The sequence below is a fragment of the Aquila chrysaetos genome, chromosome 11 (genome assembly GCF_900496995.4).
Source record: "Aquila chrysaetos chrysaetos chromosome 11, bAquChr1.4, whole genome shotgun sequence".
Taxonomy (NCBI): Eukaryota; Metazoa; Chordata; class Aves; order Accipitriformes; family Accipitridae; genus Aquila; species Aquila chrysaetos.
The window spans coordinates 28,113,758-28,136,360 of NC_044014.1; the positions used below are offsets into that span (position 1 = coordinate 28,113,758).

A 22,603-nucleotide genomic window follows, 5' to 3' on the forward strand; every position below is an offset into this window, starting at 1 on the left:
CAGAGCATGAGAACAGAGCCATCTATTCTTCATCATCTTTCTAGCTTATAATTGGGAATGGATAGGGTAGTCACATGAAGTGGGGTTTAGGGTTTGTGTAACGACTGCTGCCCAGACTGTTACTTCCCTGCCTTCCCCTGTGGATCCTGTAGCAGAGGTAGTCATTGCTTCTCAGAGCCCTGACTCATCAATGGCAGGTGAAACCCACGCTCTCCTATTTCCCCTGCAGTAAGCATATCAATCCAGAGCACCAGATTATCCTAAATGTCTTTATAGGTCTGTCCCTCAGCATGTGGCAAAACTCTTCCCCCAGAGGAGGGCATGCTGCTGCGTGGCTGTAACTCCCTGGGCATACTGCCTTGCGTCTTCATTCTCCATCAATACGTGCAATGAAAGTTAGTGTTTAGAATTGGGTAATGTCCTCTGATTAACAGTACTCTAGAGCAAAGTAGTAGTAGTAGTAGTATTACTGCTGTCATTCATGTTTGTTTATTTGGGTTTTACAGTAAGCATACTGGAGTTTAATTTGCAAATATAACAAGTACTGAGTAACATAAGACCTTATTCCAGCTCACTGCTATTAAATCTTTCCTGAGAAGCAAGGCAAGACCAGCTATATTCTGTGAGACTCATCCAGTTTGCAGATTAACAAAAGGAGAATTAGTAAGGCTCTGCAGTATTTACATGATAGATCAAAGTCCTGACTTCTTTGAGAAATACTCTTACATGGCTAATGACTTCTATTCCTCTGAGATTAAACTTCTGCTTGTGAAGCTGTGCTAAAGAGCAAATGATGCAGCTACTTCAGTTTGTCAAACTCCCTTCTTGACTTGAACATTTAAAGCTGCTGTACTTCAGCTGATGAACTGCAGCCTCTCTGTGCAAGCTCCAAAGCTATTCTATTATTCCAGAGCTCAGTATCATCCAACTCAGTTGCTTATACGAAATAGCTGAACGGCTTTAGTTCAATTTTTGCTGTTCATAGCAAATAAGCCACCAGAGTTGGTATCTCAGTTGGAAGTGTTAACAGAGGGATCTGGACAGAAAAAATATGGAGAGTAAAATCCCTGTTATTGGGATACATGCTTGCTTTAGAATTCAAGTGAAGATCACTGGGCTGAGGTGGGACGGATCAAAACATACCAATGATGGTCATACAGTACTTGTCCTGCAGATCAGCAGGGGACTCCAGGCTTGTTGCTAGATGGTAGATGTGTGGGGGTAAGTCCAGATCATTTATTCTGAATTGATGTGAAATTTTTGTGCTTTGGAGAACATTGTTTCAGACTGAAGTTAGGTGAATTTCATAAATTCACTAGTTTTTCATTACAAGCATACATATCCACATGCTGAAACACAGGCTACAGGCAACCAGTTTGTAACTCTGAAAATGAGACGAGTAGATCCAGGAGGGGAAAATCGATGTTATATTTGCAGACAGTCAAGTGAATTTTATTAGGTTTTGTAGGAGCAAGGAGAATTACATCACAAACCCCAATTAGACATGAAGGCCTCCTTTGTGTTATCTTAATGGAAGTTGCCTGTTTATACTGCAGAAGAAGAGATAAAATAGATGCTATGCTATGAACTGGTACTATGGCATCTTCCTGATACAGTTCTGTCAATTAGCTTCATCAGAAACTGAAGCAATGCTACAATCTTACTGAGTGCATAGAAGCATAGACATAAATAACACAGGTGTCCTATAAATAATTTTGGACTTGGGCAGTCAGTCTCAGTTGTGCTAAGATGCTTCCAGATGCAAATATTCCATAGAATAAAATATCCCTTTCACTTCTCAATTTGGTTAAGTTTATGTGGTGACTTGACAGTGGTTTTTCAAAACGCCAGCAGTTTTCAATTAGTTACAACATGTACCTGAATTATTATAGCAGCCAGTATTTGAAAGCTGAGTGATGTTTTTTCCTCCCTATTCCTCCAGTTCACTCCAGCAGTGGGGAGCACAGTGTTGTCACATTCAGTGTGGCAGTTGCCCTGTGCTGCGCAGGGAGGATACCATGTGTCGTGGTTTAACCCCAGCCAGCAACTAAGCACCACACAGCCGCTCACTCACTCCCCCCCCACCCAGTGGGATGGGGGAGAAAATCGGGAAAAGGAGCAAAACCCGTGGGTTGAGATAAGAACGGTTTAATAGAACAGAAAAGAAGAAATTAATAATGATAATGATAACACTAATAAGATGACAACAGCAATAATGAAAGGACTGGAATGTACAAATGATGCGCAGTGCAATTGCTCACCACCCGCCGACCGACACCCAGCTAGTCCCGGAGTGGCGATTCCCCGCCCCCCCCTCCTAATTCCTATACTAGATGTGACGTCCCACGGTATGGAATATGGTTGGCCAGTTTGGGTCAGCTGCCCTGGCTGTGTCCTGTGCCAACTTCTTGTGCCCCTCCAGCTTTCTCGCTGGCTGGGGATGAGAAGCTGAAAAATGCTTGACTTTAGACTAAACACTACTGAGCAACAACTGAAAACATCAGTGTTATCAACATTCTTCGCATACTGAACTCAAAACATAGCACCGTACCAGCTACTAGGAAGACAATTAACTCTATCCCAGCTGAAACCAGGACACCATGCCACACAGCTTTTACAAGATACTCTGAGAGATCAATGTTGGGAAACAAATAGTTTCTTTCATATCACATCTGTTTCTCTTTTAGGCAACAGTTACCAAGGTCATGGCAATTTCGACTTCCCGCACGGGAATCCCGGTGGCACGTCTATGAATGACTTCATGCATGGGCCACAGCTATCACATCCCCCAGACATGCCGAGCAGCATGGCAGCTCTCGATAAACCTCTCAGTCACCCCATGCAGGAATCTGTAAGTAATGGTGCTGTGGATATAGATTGTCCTTTGTGGGTGTAAAGAGCTCTCATCCAGCTAACGGACTTGCCTTGTCAACTGCTTTTACTCTTTGTGGATTCCTCACTTTGGAAGTTTGTGAAACAGAGTAGTCCTGAGAAATGCCGAAAATGCCATTTTTAGTTTCTGGCCTTTTCGAGTTTTTGGAGAAGCATTTCTGAGCTTTTCAAATTGTCATTTAAGTTTATTTATCTGAAAGAGACAACCTGGCTTGGTGTGCTTGTGTTAATCATTGTGCTTTGCTCTGACACCTGAAAAAAACTAGACTTCATTCCCTAGGCCAGCAGGGTCTGTGAATATCCATCTTCAGCAGACAGCTTGTTATAGCAAGACATTGACTGACTTCAAAGCAGGGACAATATCTTCGCTGGCTTTGTCCCTGAGGGCAAAATTTGCATCAAAGCATTTTGAGAGGGAATTCTACCCAAGTAGCATGAAAGGCACCTTTAAGCTGTTGGGAATAGGACAAGCCTGTAGATTACAAGGAGAGACGCTGCCAGTGGTCTGAGAGTGTATCAATGTAAGAGACTACAAAATGGAGGTTCCTCAGGCCTCAGATGGAGAGGCAGAACTGTGCATTGGAAAAGCAGCTTGCTCAGAGCACTGGGTTATATATACAGAACTTTATATATCTCCAGAAAATGCAGTACTGCAGCAGCTAGGTGATAGAAAAGCTACCAGCAGCATTTTAGCTCTTAGGCACGGCTAGTCATCTATTTTAACTCAGGGCGGGGGGGGGGGGGGGGGCGCGTATACATCCTTTTATATTCATTTAAGTTACGGGGCAGGGGCTTTATAGTGTGCTGTTACTGCACAGGAAGGATGTTTAACTTGACAAGTCATCTGTGCCGTGTCTTTAGTGAATACTAGAAAGTACAATTTCAGAATGTAATGAGGAAATGTGGTAGCAGATGCTCAGCAAAAGCCTGCTCAGTCAATGTCTCCTCTAACTGGCAGTGGGTTTTCCAAGAAGGATGGTGAGAAATAGGAAGAGAGTGGAGAGAGAGCTCTTGGTATAGCTTGGAGAGAGCCCAAGTAACAAGACTGTCTGCAAAGGAAGAGTCCAGAAACATAACGACTTTAACACTTTAAAGGCTAATAAAGGACAGAACAAACATGCTGTAAACTTAATTTTACATTGGCAAATTCCATGTACTGAGCTTAAAGAGCAGTCTGAATTATCTGCATCAAACCAACCATACAGTATTAGAATATAGTAGTGAGGGGAGCTACTACCAACCTGAACCACTCACAGCTGCTTTCCTTTGAATCAAAGCCACAGGGAATTATTCTTTGCCTCCCGTTACTTGACACCTACCTCTTGACTTCGTCAGTTAACGGCTATACCTTTGCTATAGTAGTTGTCCCGGTGAAATCTCTGAAGTGGTAGGGATATGAAGTGGTTGAATATGAAAGTGAAGAATCTGTGGCTTTCTGAAAATGGGACTGGTTACAGATGATAGCAAAGGTGAAAGTTGCTCAAGGTTATGCATGTTCCAGAGCTGTAAAAGGGTATTTGGGCAAATGTTAATAGATTTTTGGTTCTGTGGGCCAGTCTGTAGCAAATCTGATACTTGCTTATGATAGCTGGCAATTAAAGTAAACCTTTGCCTCGCTTCTCCCTCATCTATCATGATATACAAGCTATACTGTTTGGAAACAGGAAGCAGCGCTAAAGCAGGTTCCATCTAGTTTATGTCAGTGGCTGATTTTCTCTAATGAGGATCTGTTTTCAGGTCTATTAGCACAAGGGAATTAGATTGACCTTGTCAACGTAGGCACGTAGTCTTCAGGCCACATTTGAGGACTGTTAGTGCTCCCACACAGCTGCTTCAGTGTTACAAAGTCTCTGTTTTTCTTTCTCTCTTTTTCTCCTTCTTCCTTTCTTCTCTCTCAAAAATGAACTGTTTGTCTGTAGCAGACACTCAGGAAAGGCAGCTTTAAAATTACTGCTTTTGGAGAAATGCATGCCATTAACACATTCCTAAATTGTGTAGTTGAATGTCTTCGGACAGACATCTCTGTATGAAAATAACTATAAATCGCATTGCGTAATTGAACTGAGGTTTTAAGATATTGCCTGTGCTCTTGTCTGGCTTTCGGTCTTTCCTTTTTACACATTTAATGTGTATTTTATTTTCATCTGCTACTCATTTTGACCATTTTGTGTTTACAAGGTGAGTCGAGACCTGAGGTCTATCTCTAACTGGAGCTGAATGCTGCTGAGGAAGCTCCTAATTTTCCTATTATGAAGATTTATGTGGTGGCCCTTATATAATGGTAGGCAGAGAAAGTTGACCACTCCAGACATACTCCGTAGGCCACTCCAGGAAATGCAGATGTGTTTGCCCAGTGTAGGTAGGGCTGGGTAACCAGGGTTGGATCATGAGAACTACCTTCTCTCAACACTGCTGTTCTACTCCTGTGGAAGAAGAAAAAATCAAGACCTGAGACAGGGCTAGAAGTAATACATCTTCCACAGTGTAAAGTGTTGTGGGAACTGTAGAACAGATGCTTCTATGTCAGTGCAAGATTGCTACAAAATAGCTGCCACAATCACATCACGTTTGTTTTCAGAAATTGTAAACAAGTTTTAGACAAAGGTGAATTCAGAGTTAGCTCTAGCTTAGTGCTTATTGCAGACAGTGTAAGGAGTGGTACATGGCAGAGCAATCGATGGTCACACCACAGTTTCATGTACACAAGGAGGTGATATGAGCTGGTGCCACTGTAAAAAGTCATTGGTCTTGTTTCTATATTCACTTTTCTTCTCTCTCACACCAGCACAAGTGTTATTTGAGCCATGAAGTGATCTGGATCCAGGTACTGATGTGATTGAAAACTACTTCAGAGGGGTGGGGGTGAGGAAGTTTAGCTTTGATCCATGTCAGTTCCTCAGCTGAGTTCACTGCATGTCTGCAAGGATGCACCCAATGACAAAGACATGGATGGGAAAAGTGGCCAAAACCAGCAGTGGGCAGGATGGCATCTTTCAGTGGTTCTGCCAGCTAACCCAGCAAAAGAGTTGGTAAAACTATGACCCCAGTAATGGAGAGAGATATAAACCTTTGACTTAATCTGCTGATCTTTTTTTTCACTATCAGTTTTACCCTGAGATAAAAGGAACATTGTTCTGCAGCTGGCAGGTCCTGTGGCTCTACAGCTATACATCTCTGCACTCCTAGAGGTCACTGTTGGGCTCATAAAGAGTTCTGTTTTGTGCTATTAAGCTGAAGACGTAGTTGTGTCTGCTATAAGCTTTTCTTTTACAGATTGTAAATGTTTTAAGAGTGCCAAAGTTTATGCTCCTAAACACAACTCTGGAATTACTTTGCTATGGAAGCAAAGGCAACTTTGTTAGACTCCGTGTTCATAGTGTGGGTTAGTGTTTTTAAAATAAAATTATGGGAGTTGCAGACGCAAGCTGAACATGCACAAAGTGTATTGCTTAGAATCTTTTTGCACCACGGCAAACTTATCATTAGTTAGCTGAATGCGAATAGAAAAAGGTTGAAGTCCTGAGCATTTTGCTTTCTCACAGGTAAGATGGTAGAGTCTGTGGCCTAAGTCAGATGGATTTTGAACCTGCGATGGCTGTTTAAGATTATGGTGGCCCTCAGTCTTACAATGAACAATTACTCCCTACCCAACAGTTACTTCAGGGCCCAAGATACTGCCTTATCAACTAAATATTTATATATATATATAAAATGCTTGTCTGTACAAACATAATGTAGAATTTCTAACCTGCTTATTTGTTTTGAAATATGTCTGAGAATGTATTCATGCCTCTTGGTTTAAATAACTATTGATATAAACATGCCAGTATGACTCTTGCTTTGTGCATTCAGGGATAAATTTAAGATACTGTTCAAGATAATCCTGTTTTGTTTTGTTTTGTTTTCTGGAAACTGCTTTCCCACTTTAGCAACACTGTCCTAAATTGCTTTTTACTTTTTGTTATTAGTAAGCTTTCTTAATTTCCACACTTTGTTGCACGTGTCCTCAATGAATGAAGAAGGAAACAGTACTATTTGGATAGACATCTACTTTCACTTGGACTCCTCCAAAGTTTTTAGGCTGCAGATTCATTTACATTAAGGTGTGGTCTGTGAGCAGATTTTGTACAAGTTTACCCGTAAGGTAACAATAATAATATTACACAATACTTTCCAAGTAGTCAAACTGTGACCCTAATGGAGAGAAGAGTGTGTAGCAGTACTTTTTAACAGTTACTTTAAATGCTCATATGGGAAAAGAGGCCCAAATGTGGTGTCGCAGATAGAATCCTGCTCGTTTCCACCAACCTACATACTACCAAAGTACTGAAAAGGACCTCTGTGTAGCTGAGTATTACTGTCCCAATGGATCAGTATGCAGGTTTCAGTTTTCGTAAGAGTGGTGAAATGTATTTTTTTAAAATGCTTGGTTTTGTAATTTTTTTTTTAGCTTTGTGGGAACATTTTAATTAAGTTTTGTCATAACCTCCCTTTTGCTTTACAAAACTGAAGACTAAGGTTAAAATAACCTTGCAGTTTACTGTGATATGAAAGGGTCAATGCTGACATAGCATTTTGCTGGTTTCTGTTGGCTTGGCTGGATGAATTTCATGCTGTTGTTGTATGTATCTGTTCTTTTATTTCAGCTCCACTTTGTGGCAATATGTAGCATTCCTCAAAAAATGTTTACATTTTTTGCTTCTCCATATACCCAATTAGCATGAGACATCTGATTCTGAAGCACTCAGACACTTCTTTCTCATGGCACCAAGGTCAAGCCCCAGAGAATCCACTAGCGTTAAATGTGACATGCAGCAGAAGGAAGAATTGGGCTTGTGTGCGTTTGTTGCTTCTCTGTCATGTGAGAAAGACTTTTCCCCCATTCTTCCATAATAGGGCTTGGAAGATGCATGTGGTTTGGTAGTTTATTCCCCTACAGAAAACATAAAAAATACTAAGCTTTTGCTAGAGAACTTATCCATGGCATGAATACAAAACAGAAGGGTGATCGTTAGCTTAGTTTAAGCTAATGCATTGTACTTAGCAGTCAGGAGGTATGCAGCCACCTACAGCAGCTCTGCTGATGGGTGGGGAGCTCTCTAGCTGAGCTGACTTGGGTTTTTGTCAACCATCAGAACCCATGAATATCAGCAAGGAAAATCTTCAGCCCTTAGAAGGGTTGTTGCATTCTGAAAAAAAAAAAAAGAGGGGAGGAGTGGGGCAGGGCTGGTGTTTGCAAGATGTTTGTAATGAGCTGAAACACGAATAGGCAGTGGTGTCAGGAAGCTACCCAATAAGGGAGCTGAGCAGAAATTATGCATTTTCTCGGTTAATCGGTTTCCTGGCGTAGGGATGTTATTCAACACATTCTCCATTCATTCGTGGAATTTTTTAGGGCAAAAGCATCTGCCTTGCTAATGCTAAGCAGCACCCATAAGCCTCCTTCCCTCCTCTTTGGGGTTTGTTATTTTGCATCTTCAAGTGCAGTTTCCCACATCACAAGGAAGCAAACCAACAGCACAAATCCAATGTGTTTATCTCCCCCTTGCAGATAACATTCAAAAAGCTGAAACACTTCCTCCAGCATTGGGATATGGAGTTTTCTTTTCTGATTGTGCTTTTTTATTTCTTTCTTTGGGGTTCTTTTGTGGTTTTTTTGTTGTGTGTGTCTTTTTTTAATTCATTTAAGTTATTTCCTTTTGTAACATGCGGTTACAGAGTCAGGCACCGCGAGCACTGTACCTTGTGGCCTCACTTTCTTTTCCTGCTTTTTTCCTCCTCCGCAGATCCCTCATCCCGGCAGCACTGATCAGTCCCATACTTCCATGCAGCAAGGTTTGCACGTCCCTCACCCCAGCAGCCAGTCAGGGCAGCCATTACATCACAGCGGGCCTCCTACCCAGCAGTCCCGGCAGCCGCCCCCGGCCGCTTCTAGCAACCATCCACACAGTGACCTGACCTTTAATCCCTCCTCAGCCTTAGAGGGTCAGGCTGGTGGACAGGGAGCACCCGACATGCCGGAGCCCTCGCTGGATGTAAGTCTGTGTCATACTATCATCTGCCTGCCATAGCGTGTGCTTCGCATCGCGGCGGGAGGGCGGGGAGGGCACGGGGACGGGGAGCCGCTTCCACAGCACATGCCATCCCTTCATGCTTTGGTACATGGGCACAGGTGCTGCAGCCGAGGTGACAGGGTGCTCCTGGCTTCCTGGGAGAACGGTTCTGGTTTGAGCAGCTGCGTGGTGTGTGAGCCGTAGCCTCTTCCTAGCACCAAGGCAGGCTTTTCTTCAGACGGCAGTTCAGGCACCGGGCTGGGAGCCATCTCCTCCCGTCCCCCTCATCGCTGGACGGGAGCTCCCGTGTGCTCCTCTAGACCCTGAAGCCATCGCGGTGCCTGCGTAAGAGGAAGGACGCAGCTGCGTGTGGTTTCTGACTGTGGCAGAGCTGCGCCAAGCGAGCTGCAGGCTGAGCCCTGCAGCGTGCCCTGGCCGGTGGGAGGGGGATCCGTGCTGGCCCACCCTGTGGCGCTGGCCCGGCTCCCTGTGGCCAAATCCAGGCTGCGCCCACGCATACCCGCTCGTGCGGGTAGCTCAGCAGCACACGTTCTTCCTCCCGGTACGCCACATAGGAAGATAAACAGCAAGGATGTCTTCTGCCTCCTTAGCCGCTATGGGAGGCACCTCACAACTAAACAAAGATAAACCTAGTTTTAAGGCCAAAAGTAATCTTCCATCTCTTACCATCCATTCAGTGGAGCCGGAAGTGAATTATCTGAGGTATCTCTCTGGTTAACCACCTACCTCCCGAAATATAAATTCCTTAGCACTAGGATTGGATTTTCATTTGAGTTGTGTGTTCCCGTATGTGTATCTTCTGTCTGTTCCAAAGTCTGCTGCTGCACAGTGTAATTTTCTGAGAGAAATGTTCGCCTCTGTGCCTTGGATTTATATCTGTATTTACTGTTGCTGTATACTTAACGTCTTCCCTGTCACACACGAGCACTGTGCCGGCAGGTAGCCTCGCAGAGGGGAGGGAAGGGGTTACGGGAGGGATGGATGCTCCAGTTACAGGAACAGTGCTCAGTGGAGTAACTTCTGTCTGAACCAGACTGCTGCTGTTTCACACAACACAGTCACATGCACATCCTTTGGGAGCGGTAGTTCATGTGGCAATTAGAGTTCTAAACCCTTAAGGACCCCGTATGAGCAATATTAATAGGTGAAATAAAAATGTCTTTTTTTTTTCTTCAAATATTTAAGCGACATAAAGTATGCTGTTATGGGTCAGGCACTCATTCCTTGGTGAAAAGCAAAGTAGAAGAACCTCTACATTTATCACAGTACTGTGGTTATCACTGATGGAGGCATGCTGGATTCTTAATGGGAGGCTGAAATTACCTTAGCTAAATGAGAAGCCAAGTGCTATATAGTGGGGGCAGCATAGTTTTTGAAATATCTGTGAGCTCGATCATGAGCAGATGGATTATTTTAATGGGTTTACCTTTCAGTGGCTGTGTTGTGGAACCGGGCTGAATAAAGTCCCATGCAGCAAACGGAACAGGGGACTGTACCATGGACAACTTGGTCTGCTCCCTACTGACACGGTCACATTAATTCTTTAGGACTTCAGTGTGATGCAGTCTAAGGTTTAACCTGGGTTAAAGGATACACCTCATACAGATACAGGTGACCTGCACTTGTACCTCAGACAGCAGAGGCACCGAGAGTCCAATGACTGGTTAAACCTCTCAAGTATTCGCTTCAGGAGCACTGGGCGCACCTCTCCAGATTCTGCCTCTAAGTCTAGCACGTTCCTGTAGCTTCTGCCCCCTTCCCCCTCACAGCCCCCGGCGCTCCTCCGTCTCTTACCTCTGCTCCAGCACAGCACCCTCAACGCCCAGCAAGTCCTTTCTGAGGTCTCTGGGTTTCACACCAGCTGGGCTGCCAAGGCAAGCCGAGGTCACCCTCAAAACTTAGAAGACTTCATCTTCAGAGATACTGAGTATATTGTTTAAAACTTTCACCTTTCTAAAACAATTTTTTTAAAAATCCCCTGTATACAAGAATGACTCTGAGACGTTATGTTAAATTTTTAAGAATTGAGTTGTAAAATCATAGGACAAATTCAACCATTTTTTACTTTCTACATGTTTGGTGGGGCCGCAGTTTTATTTTGGGCTTCTGTACTAGGTATTCATAAAAAATTATGATAGCAGGTGAAATACATTTAAAAGCCTCATATCTTTAGTCTAGTACTATGACAATAGCATTTTTACCATGAATAAAAGGAGGCGGTATTTTAAGAAGAGCATTCCTTCTGGGAGATTCTGTTTATGTAAACTTGACATTGCATTTTTTTTCTAAATGCTTAGGAAGTAATAAACTTTTTTCTGCATTTCATGTTTAGCTTATTGAAAAATATGTTCATCCATATAACATTAGGAGATGAAGCTGCATGTACACAAGAGTAATAGAAGCACATAAATATAATATTTGCATGCTAAATGTGATGCAGTCGTGATGCAGTCAAGCTTTTAGTCTTATAGTACTTGAAAACATAGAATGACTTAAAATTAATTTCTCATCCCTACTGTTGAGTTTGTTAAAGCAGTCCATATTTTTCTGTCTTTGCTTTAATACAACCCTGAATATAAAGGGAGTTTATTACAAACTCTTCCCTGCCGTTTTTTATATATTACGACACTTTTACTCTTGACTAGGATATGGTGAGATGCAGAATAAAGCAGAAAACATTGCCTGGTACACAACCCAGGAGTTAGGATTTGCTTGTTATCTGTCAGATCAAAAACAATCTGAGTGATGGTTGGAAAGACAAAATTTTGTATTTGAAACACAGTATTAATAAAAATAGAAATAAAAGCCCCACAACTATTCCTTTTGCTATTTTAAAACTTTGTGGAGATCAGTGCATCTTCTGCTGGATGGGGTGTTATGCTCCTGACGCTTTAAAATGTCTGGAATTTCATGTAATGCTGTAGTTGAGAAGTACTTCCAACCACTGTAAACTCACTGCCACAGGAAGGAAGAGGACTCGCCCACCTGCCTTGCCACTCCCCTCCCCAGGCCCTCCTTTCGGTTGGTTTTTTTCCTCTTTTTTTTTTTCTTTTTTTTTCTTTCTGGGCTAGTTTTAACCCTGGATGAGTTCCCTGCTCCAGCTCACTGCCTCAGAGCTTACATCAGCGCACAGAGGCATTAGGGGTGGCTGAGGGGTGAGGAAAGGGTGCAGGCTTTGGGTGACCATCTCACTGACATGTGCAAGTCAGATAGACCAGTCTCTGTTGATTTACCTTAAAGCTCAAATGTGTATTACTCAAAATGCATGTTTCAAGTTTTTAATTCAGTCTTCTATATGAAACTAACATACATAATGAGCATTTATCGAGAAGTTTCTGTCAGCATCACTACCCAGGAAATATACTTTGTTCATTGATGAACTTTGTGATGGGGAGGTTGATTGAGAAACCCTAATTGAGATGGTCATGTAATTCACAGGTGAAAACTGAATAATAGAGACTTTCATGAACAAGTGGATAATGCATCATCTTAGGGTATTAGGTTTGTGTCGCTGCCTTCTGATTTATTTGGATATATACATATGAAAGCCAGTTTCCAGGAATGTGTGGTGTTTAATCCCTTTTTTTCTCAATTGTGTTTCTGTTATCTGTAATTTTCCTTTTATCTCTATATTTTATAGCTGCTTCCAGAACTCACAAATCCAGATGAGCTGCTTTCGTACCTGGATCCTCCTGATTTGCCAAGCAATAGCAATGATGACCTTCTGTCTCTCTTTGAGAACAACTGAAACCATATGTATTCTCCCTTCCCTTTCACTTGTTCACACGTGTGTGGCTGCACAGCGAGGAATCTTAACACTCCTTTTCCACAAGAGAAGAAAAAAAACTCACAACTTGATCCAATGGTGCACTCCCTGCTTTCTTCATCTCAGAACTGCTTTTGTCAGCTTCAAAGACTGCGAAAGTGACGGGAGAAAAAAATAAAAAAAATAAATAAATGCAGTAATCTCCGAGTCTGCCATGCTACACGTGACAAAGAAGCATAGACAGTTGTGCAGCTGTTGGAAACCCCATTTGTTGTTCATCCTCTAGAGAGAGAGTTCTGTGATAAACATAGTGTGAAGTATCTTGGCAAAAATGAATCTTGGCAAGGGAAGAAAAGGCAACAAAATGGAACTGTCTTTAATTGACCCATCTCAGAGTGTCCTTCCAACGCGTGTTCTTCCATTTTTTTGAAACTGTATCTCCCTCCGCCCCACCTCCCCTCTGCCCCCCTCCAACCACAGGTTTGCGTTGGAGCGATTGTCCTGGCCACACACAAAAAGAAAAACAAAAACACGTACAAAGCTCAAAAAAGCACAAATCCTACAGTGAAGTGGCAAAGATAGGGAAGACCTACAGGCCTGTCAGAGGGAGCCAGCAGTTTAGCTAATGCAACTTCAGTAATTGAGTCCTGAGAATCTCCAGGCTGCAGCCGTGGGTGTTGGTATTTCTGCAAGTGCAGGAATCTTAACCACCTCTTTGCAGAGGATTCCTCTGGCCGAACACACAGATTGGAAACACCCAGGAAAAATAATAATAAAAGTTTGCCATGTTTAGGGATTTTTTTGTGGTTTTGGTTTCAAATCAGTACCGTTTGTGGCTGCGTTAACATCCAGCAGTTGAGGTTGCTGCAATAGATCTTTTTGCCATGTACGCCATACGGAATGGAAAAGAGAGGGAGGGGGGATGCAAACCAAACTGTTCCTGATTATTACCTACAGCCTTCGGTGCCCCGAGCGTTTGTGTCACTGTCTGTACTGCACAATACATACATAGTAAGACAAAGCTGGGTTGAAGGCAGCCAGGAAGTCGTTGCAGGATGGAGGGAGAGTAACATCGCTATCTGCATAATTATTTTTAATAATCAGCTTGAGAAGGGGCATTGACATTGGACAGACATCTTGCAACTTCATTTTTGTTTTGCTTTGCGTTCCGTTTTCGTGACTGTTACAGATAATTCAGCCTTTTTCTTTTCTCCTCCTTCAGTTTCTTTTTTTAAACTTTGGCTGCCGGGATGAGCTCTTTCTCCTGAAGGACCGGGCATGGGGAGAATAAGTAACTGTTGGTAGATTGCTACTGCCCTCAAGAGACCCTGCTGCCACAATCACTGTCTTGCCCCTGTGATCTGTGCTTCTCGTGTGGTTGCTGCTCCTGCATGAGCTTCCTGTTGCTTCTGTGCCCATTTCTGTGCTCTTCGTCTCTCTCTCTTTCTCTTTCTTATAAATGATGTACAGTAGCTGTGTAAGAAGTGCATGTGTGCCAACTTTGCCCTCGTGGTGCAACATTTCAGCTTTTGCCCACTGTACAGTTATTGGTTTCGTTTCTTTTTGTTACTAAAGCAAATTTGACCCTACTCCTCTTCCTCATCCCAAATCCAATCAAACACCCTTCGTTTGCTCGCCACAATACGTTTTAAACTGAAGTGCCAGGCAAAATTTTGTTTGTTCCTGTCGGTTTGACTAGATAGCTTCCTAGCCCTCTGTGTTTAGTTTGCAATGCTGTAAATGGCATGCTCTGTGCTTACGACTCTGGATTTGCTTTCCTCACCAAAGTCATATTTGTAAATTCTTTGCGGTTTTTGTTTTATTTTGCTCTTTTTGTTAACGTTTCCCACTACTGCTGTACATGCGTCATGATATATATATGCTAGTCAGCAGCACCTTGCTGTAGATATTAAAGGAAATGGCGGTTTAGTTCTTTTATTTTCCAGTAGGAGTATTGAATCTGTCAAACATATTACGTAGAGATGGTCCCACACTTATATTTTTCCTGTTTCAAGTTTTTTTAAGAAAGGCGCTGTTCATTATGCAAAATCAATTATTTTAAGAATTGCTATTGTAAATATCTTTGTGAATATTTTAGTATCGTCTTTGATAATATTCAACATTTTCATGATCTGGTTATACTTTTGCTGGTGTTTTTAAATACCTTGTCTGAAGATAAATATGGGTCCTTTTTAAAAAAAGAAAATTGAGGGTTCTTTAACAGAATAAGGGAGTTGTGTTTTTTTCTTTTTTTCCCCCTGTTTTATTTTGATGAATTAGCCCAAATTTCATATCCATTTGTGTGATGAATGAATTGATACATCAGGCAGTACCTGGACAATCAGGGCCCAGCTCTGTCATGGAAACATAATAATAAGTGATTGCCTAGGGAAAAAAAAAAAAACAACTAACCGACCGATATTCATGGACTGTGGGTGACTGTGGGCTGGTCATGGCAGAGATTTCGTTCGTTTGCCCAAGTGAGCGGAACACCTAGGACCAGCTGTCCGAACAGGTAAAGATGCACTAAGGCAAGCAGCAAGTATGTAAGGTACCATATTTCTATCACTATACTGGTGCTCCGGTCTCTGAAACTGGGGCATGGTAACACTTAGGGATGTTGGTGGGTGGGGGAGGGAAACAGTATAGTATATTTTATTCTGCTTAGAAGTGTCTTTTTTCTTATGTAGGCTTGACAACCTGTAGAGGATCTCTGCAGAATATTAATGATACCTTGGTGTAATACATGGTAATATGGTTGTGGTGTGGTGCTGCTATCACACAATTCCTAGGAAGACCGTTCTTCAGTTACAGATGTGTTTTGTAGCCATCTTACTGTAGTCGTTTCCCCCTGTATTTCTGCTGCGTTGTTTATATAGGTATTGAAGTCATTTGCAGGGGTGGCTAATGATAAACTGACTTTATGCCCTTAGAGTTTGGGGTTTTTGTTTGGGCGGGATGTTTCTTAAGCCATAGGTTTGGGAATAAAGAAGTTTTCTCACTATTGGTTGGAACTGGTTGCTCAGGTTTTTTTGATTGATTCTATTTAATGTTCCACCCTACATTGATTCCTGAGCAGCTAAGTTAAGTCACCTGAAATTATTTTTCTCTTAAACACAACATTAGTATTTTAAACCAGGTATGTTAAGGATTGACCTTTTGCTAACTGGTAGTATTTAAAATGTATCATTTAAAAGTACCTGTTGGAAAGCATAAAGGGGAAAAAAAAAAACCCACTATAGATATTAGCAATATGTTTGGAGCAGTGTTTGCATCTGCTTTGTACAGTAATAGAGAATTAAAGTGGAAGGTTGACATTTTTAAGCTTACAGAAACGTTTGGTTTCTAAGCAGAACTTAAGAGAGAAAATACGTTTTTTACCCATCACCCAAATGTTGGACATTTGAGACAGTTTTAAAACTTATCTGTCAGCTAAAATCAGGTACTGTATAGTGGAGTCAGTATGAAAAAGCTTCTAAATGAAAACTTAGTTATTTTTTTATCTGTTCACTGCCGTATTAAAGTTTAGAGAAAAAAACCTAGCAAATAGGGTAATCACAGTCATTTCTTTTAAAGCTTAATTATTATATGAAATTCCAGTAGTATTTTTATTCTTCTTTTTTTGTTTGTTTACTTTTTAATTGTTTCCCTATGGAAGTTCATCTGGGAAAGAACCCACAGAGATCTACAGTTCTGCTGCCAAGACATTATTATAGGACTGACAGATACACGCCAATGTCTGCAGCGGAGACTCAAGGGACAGCTGTACATATGTAAATGACAAATAGAGACATGTTAACAGAAATGCATTCATTTTCCTTGGAATGTGCATTGTTTTTATTTCGCAGGAAAAAAAAAAGCTTGAAGCTCCATCTTATGTGGAAAATGAATCCTGTTTGTTAGCGTTTGTGGAGTCTCAGCATTTGTTTCACTTTCACTTCTGTAATATACTCTGATCCTTTGTTTTGTTTTGTTTTATCTACATGTAATATTTAGCTTACGTGTACTAGTCTATCACCTGTGTATTTTTAGGGTGCTACAGAAATAATGAAGAAAAATAAGGGGATTAAAAAAAATTGTAACCAAATTCATACTTTGTACAATTTTTGATATCACGATCAGAGAAGAATTAAAAAAAAAAAAGTACAATCTGAAGTAACATGCAAAAATGGCCATTGTCTTTGTTTGTACATTGTATGTACAGTACAATGCAATCATTTCATACTTTAAACTGGTCAGAAAAAATAATTGTGATTTTTAGTCTTGCAAAACTGTATGTAGTTAGATGATGTGACAACCTAATATTTATCTAATAAATATGTATTCAGATGAAACCTGTATATTAGGTGTTCATGTGGTTATTTTGTATTTAAAGATCAAATTATTTGACTATTGCTAGACATTTATATACTCTGTTGTAACACTGAAGTATTCTCATTTGCTCATGTTAATTTTTTTTTCCTAAATAAATCTACAAAATTAAGGTCTGGCTAATTGGCAGCTGCTTTGTAAATTTTGAGTTTCTTTTTGAAATAACCAACTTCCCCTTTGCCCTCCCTGGTCTGTGTTAATGTGGAACTCAGTTGGGCAGGATGGACCTTTTCAGGGACCAGGACTTGCTGCAGGAAGGGAAAGGGGCGAACCCCCTGGAAGAGGCACAGAATAAAAGATTATGAATGCAAATTTATTGATAGGCATGGGATCACGCAGAAAAAAGTCCCTGCCGAGCAAGATATTGGCAACTTGCAGTTCAGTACGCAGGGCACTGCGTATCACCTAAACAAGTAGTACTTAAAAAATGGCCATGGCATGCACAGGTCCTGTCCCAGCGGAGTTCTGGACCGCACCAATACTTAGCCACGGCCACAGATGCCAGTCACTTTGCATCTGAGAACTTGTTTTAATAGAGAATTACTGAGTATGTCTGCATTTGTATATGGCATTTGTGGAAGTGTTTAGTCTAAACCCACCTTTGAAATGCATTCAAATACATGGGAACAGCCTAACCATTTCAGAATATCAGTATCTATACAAGTATGTAATTGAGATACAGCAATTACTCTACAGCTCCACAAGCACACAAGTCCTTACTGTTTGTTGAGATACACACAAGTATATATACAGAGATATATATATATATATTTTAAAAAAATCTAGACTAGAGATTCATTGTCTCGAAACTAGGAAAAATAATTTGTTTCTGACTCTAAACTTCAGCCTTCCTTGCTGGCACTACCCGTTACAATGGGCTTTTAGGACACCATAATAAAACTGAGTAACAGGGCACTGGGTAGTGAAACAGAAAAGATATTTATCCATGCCAGCCAATAATTAATGAATATTTTGGTTTTGGTGTTCTGTTTTCCTGGAAGCTCCCAAGAAGTGTCAGCGAGACATTGTGCAAACCCGCTTCGGCACTGTACAGACGGAGAAAAGTACGAAGAGCTCGAGTGATGTCCTTAAGCTCTGTACGTTTTTCAAGCTTACTTTGAAGGCTGAGGAGGCTATGACAACTCTGAAAGTGGAGTTTCTCCCAGATGTCACCCAAGGATCCCAGGATAGGTACGATGTGTGTATCCAGTTAATGCTGGTGTCTCCCGTCCCGTGCTCTGGCAGTGTCTGTGCATCGTGCACTCTGTGCTTCCAGGCAGCCACCTACATGAGTATCTGTGACTTCTCTGCTTATCAGTGTGCTTACCAGTTGTTGAAGAACTTCAGAACACTCTTACTTCCCTACATTTTTTCTCTACTCTTCCTAATCAGTATGGATCTCTGAATCACATTATTTTGATTGTGCACTTCATGTTCTGCTGCCATGCGCTTCATCATGCCTTTTACAGGAGCAAGAGACTGAAAACAATTAGAAACATGGAAGAAGGACCCGCTGTTTGTTTTCTGCTTGGATGATGGGGATGGGAGTCCTGTGTGTAAATAGAGCAGCTTGCTTTCCTTTAAAGAAGTAAGCTAGACAGCATATAAAACAGTTGCACAACTCTCACCTGATATGTTATATATAATGCTGTTGTTTGTTATCCTTCTCCATTTCCCTTTAAAACTAATTAACATATTCTTACATTCATGTACCTAGTCTTTTATTTATATGTATGTTTAGCCAGAACCTACTTCTCTCTTACTGCATAAGTTCCAAGTCTGTACAAATCTTCCTGTATTGTGAACTTCCAGTCATGAATGATTACCTTTCTTTTTTACATTTTGAATTATTACCAGCATGTCACTTTATTACTGTTTTCCACCTTCTATGTTGCTGAAATCCTACCGACTCTATGCAGGATATTACTCCTAATGCCTGCCTTTCTGTCAATGCACTATTCACATTTGTTGTCTCTAAAAGGAACAGAGGATTTTTCTTGTATCAGACAGACCTCTGAAATCTTCTGCTGAGGTATCGTGTCTCCATCAGTCTACAGGATTTTCCGGGGGAACGTAAAAATAGTCCGCAAGGAACCTAATTAATTATTCCATTTCATTTATAAAGCGAGCAGACAGCAATTACGTCATTACTCCTACAGGAGTCAGCATACAGCATGGTACAGATGGACTTAACTGGTTTGTTTGCTACGTAGTTCATCTGCATTTCCAGATGAAACACCTTGCCTAAATCGTAATAATTGGTTTTCTGCTATTTAAATCTATCGTTCTGTTACAAACATTCTCTTAGTTCTAAGTGTGTGGACTAGACGAGATTAAGCTATTTTCCCTGTTTATTGAATATGTCTGCTTGGTTTGTCCAATTACTGAACTCACTATATTTGTTGATAGATCCAGTTACAGTAAAGTTAGCTTCTCTAGAAACACTAGTATCTACCACTTTAAAATACACAGGTTTCTTGACGCTTTTTGGGCTTTATTAGACATTCTAAGAGTTTTGGGATTATCAGTTCTGTTTTTCCCCTAGGTCAGAGTTTTGACCAATTACATTTTTAATTGAATCTTACAATCTAGACTTTCCTGTTTGTCCATAGTTGTTTCATGATGTTGGGTTTTTGGATTTTGTTGAACTATTCTGGAACATTTAATTTCATTTGTCACCTTGTTCACGTATCAACACATCGATTATTGTGAACACGGAGACAGGTTGTTAGTTTTAATAAATTTTAACTGGTCAAACACTAGAAAAATAGAAATATTTTTTAAAATATTCAGTCTGTTGTTAAGGTTGTGTTCTTTTTTTGTTGTCTTCATTTGGTTTGCAAATACTATTGAAATATCCCACACTTATTTAATGAAGTGCTGGAGTTGAAGTCTTATTGGGGCTTTAATGCATATTTAAATTTATTCAAATTTTTTACCAACTATTCTTATGTTTCAAATTTATAATCAATGCTTATTTTTTCCTGGTTTGTTACTTCTGTATTTCTTAGAATGTACATTTTTAAGACATGCAAAATCAGTGAATTTTGGACTTACCCATGTACTCATCTGATTAGCTGTCCTAGTTAGTGACTGTTGAAAATACCCTCTTCATAAAGTTATGCAGGATGTGTTGCTTCACAAGAAATCCTATTTGGCTAGCAGTTTTCCTTTCTAAATTATGAGTGATGGTCCCTCTGGGAAGAAGCATTACTTTCATGTTGCCACTATCGAACTGATGGCAAAATGTGCAGGAGTGACACTGAGATGGAATCAAAAGTTTAGGAAGCCTAGACTCCTAACTCCTCTGAATGCTAATAGAAATTCTTACCCTGAGCTTTTAAGTATTTCACCAAACATCTCATTATCCAAAAATGATGTTCTTCAGTTGTAAACGTGACACACGTTAATTTGCATCTGACAACTTGTTAGCTCAGATGGTGGGACATTGTGTATTCAGATGATTGTCACATGTGATTACGTCATATGTCATAACGTTCCATGCTAGCTAACTCAGTAATACTGTTATATGCTGATGGTAAGCAATCCGTTCTGTAGTGAAATAGCAAAAAAGCAGAAAGGAATCGGAGAGATTCTGTATTGCAAGGTTGGTTCCAGCAGAATTGTTCATTAGAAAAACTGGTGGAATTTTTTTTAGACTTGCTACATCTGTGAAGCTTTTAATTTCTGGGTGATTCTTGTTCAAACTGATGCTATCTGACCATTTTTAGCTTTCAGCTCCTGTTGTGAAGTTGTACAACTAAAAAACATGTCTCAAAACTATGATTATTGTTAGAATTAGTTTAGTGCAGACAGGATAATTCATCTTGTACAAGGTACAGAGGCAGCTGTTACCTCAAAGAGTCATCATTCAGATTTACACACAAGACAAATTCAAGGAAAACCCAAGGCTTTACCAGGCAGCTGATTAAAGGAGAGCTCTTGAGAAACAGCGTGGAGAAGGAAGGTCATGAAAACATGACAATGTAAGGAAAATAACTGTGTAGAAAGCTGCTAAATATTGGGGAGGGGAAAAGATCAGAAAGGGGACCAAATTGAACCAAAGGCCCATAAGAAAGTAATTTTAAAAAATCAAGTACTATAGCAGGGATGGGGAATGAAAAACATATAGTTGGGAATCTGGAGTTCTGCTGGTGGCGTGCTGCACGGGACCGTGCGTCCCATGCCTCTGTGAACACTGCAACCATTTCCCACTTGAGTTGCAAGTAAAATTATCTTCTAAAATGCACTTCAGCCTAGAATGTCATATTACCACTTTGTCAGTCTTAAAATGCTAAATGTATGATGTTCTTCCCCTTTCCTTCACCTGGCTGCATTTTCTAGTGTTCTTGACAGTGATTATAGGAAGTGTCAGTACTCTGGTTTTGGTTTTATCAGTTATGTGTTTGTTACATCACAGTAACAAGACCCGGTCAATGGAGTCACACAGCGAGAGAAAAGATGAGGCACGGCAGGAGCGGGTAGCGGTGAGAGAACCGATGGAGGTTTCCATGCAAGCAGGTGTTGCAGCAGCCTCTCGGGACGGGATGGGGAGCAATGCGGTGCTGACTTCCACTCCCCAGGAGGGAGCTGCTAGGAGTCTCCTCTAATGAGTAATTCCTGGGCAATTCCATTTCCAGTAAGATCATCCCAAGCTCCAGACTTACCTTACTCATACAAGATGAAGTAGCATGACTAATCAATTCTAAAAGTATTTCTGATACTATTACCTTGTTCCTCAGACCAGGGGTGGTACTTCACAGGTAAATAAACTGAACTGATTCCTGTAAAATTCAAGTCCTGTTAAACATCTGTGTTTTAGAATATAGAAGGGCTCCCGTAACTTTTGCTGTATCTGAATGCTGTTTTGTAAGTGTGCAAAGCATCTCCTCATCCACCCACAACAAACCACCTATCTAGACGTCCTGAAGCTTTGTGAGTCCACTGGGAGTAATAGCTGCATTTTTCTTGTAGCCTAAAAATACGCATTTAAAATGTCCTACATGCCTCATCAGGCTGTTGTGATCTCTCTGTAAACGTTCACGGACCAGCTGTAGTGGTGTATGGACAATCTTCTGGGAAACTGCAGGCAGCTCCAAGGTGCCCTGGGCACTGCGTAAAGGCGCTGTGTAATCCGGCATATTAGCAGTGAGTTTCCATACATTATGCAGGGAGATTGAGTAATGAATTCCAAGCAAGCAATGTCACTCAGAACTGCTGAAACGAAAATGCTAATCACAGCTGTAAAGAGCATGAGTGGATTGAGGTTTTTCTTGTATGACTATTTGTAGGTAATTAGTATGAAGTCATGTGGGGAAACTCCTCCTTTACGTACAGTGTGTGCTGGAGAGAAGGTTCATGTTGTGAGCTGGGTTACTACAAGTTCCTAAGAGGAGACCTTGATTGGGGGAAATATTTATTAGCATTTTTTCCTTTTATCTGTGAATGTACCTGTGTGGCTACTCTATGCCCTTTGAGCTCTTGTATGATTTAATTTCAC

General features: G+C 41.0%; 1 protein-coding gene across 13 annotated transcripts in view; it reads left to right on the top strand.

Annotated features, from left to right (window-relative positions):
• The window catches only part of ZMIZ1 (zinc finger MIZ-type containing 1), a 363,277-nt gene extending 346,205 nt beyond the window's left edge, over positions 1-17,072 (top strand). For 11 of the 13 annotated variants that reach the window (XM_030030045.2, XM_030030046.2, XM_030030043.2 and 8 more), the window contains 3 exons: positions 2,688-2,851; positions 8,679-8,927; positions 12,607-17,072. In XM_030030045.2, coding sequence (XP_029885905.1) covers positions 2,688-2,851; positions 8,679-8,927; positions 12,607-12,714 — 521 coding nt within the window. In that variant the 3' untranslated portion in view covers positions 12,715-17,072. The remainder of the gene's footprint in view (positions 1-2,687; positions 2,852-8,678; positions 8,928-12,606) is intronic. The other 2 variants (XR_003925726.2, XM_030030051.2) reach the window with 2 other exon arrangements.
• Positions 17,073-22,603: the final 5,531 nt, after the last annotated feature.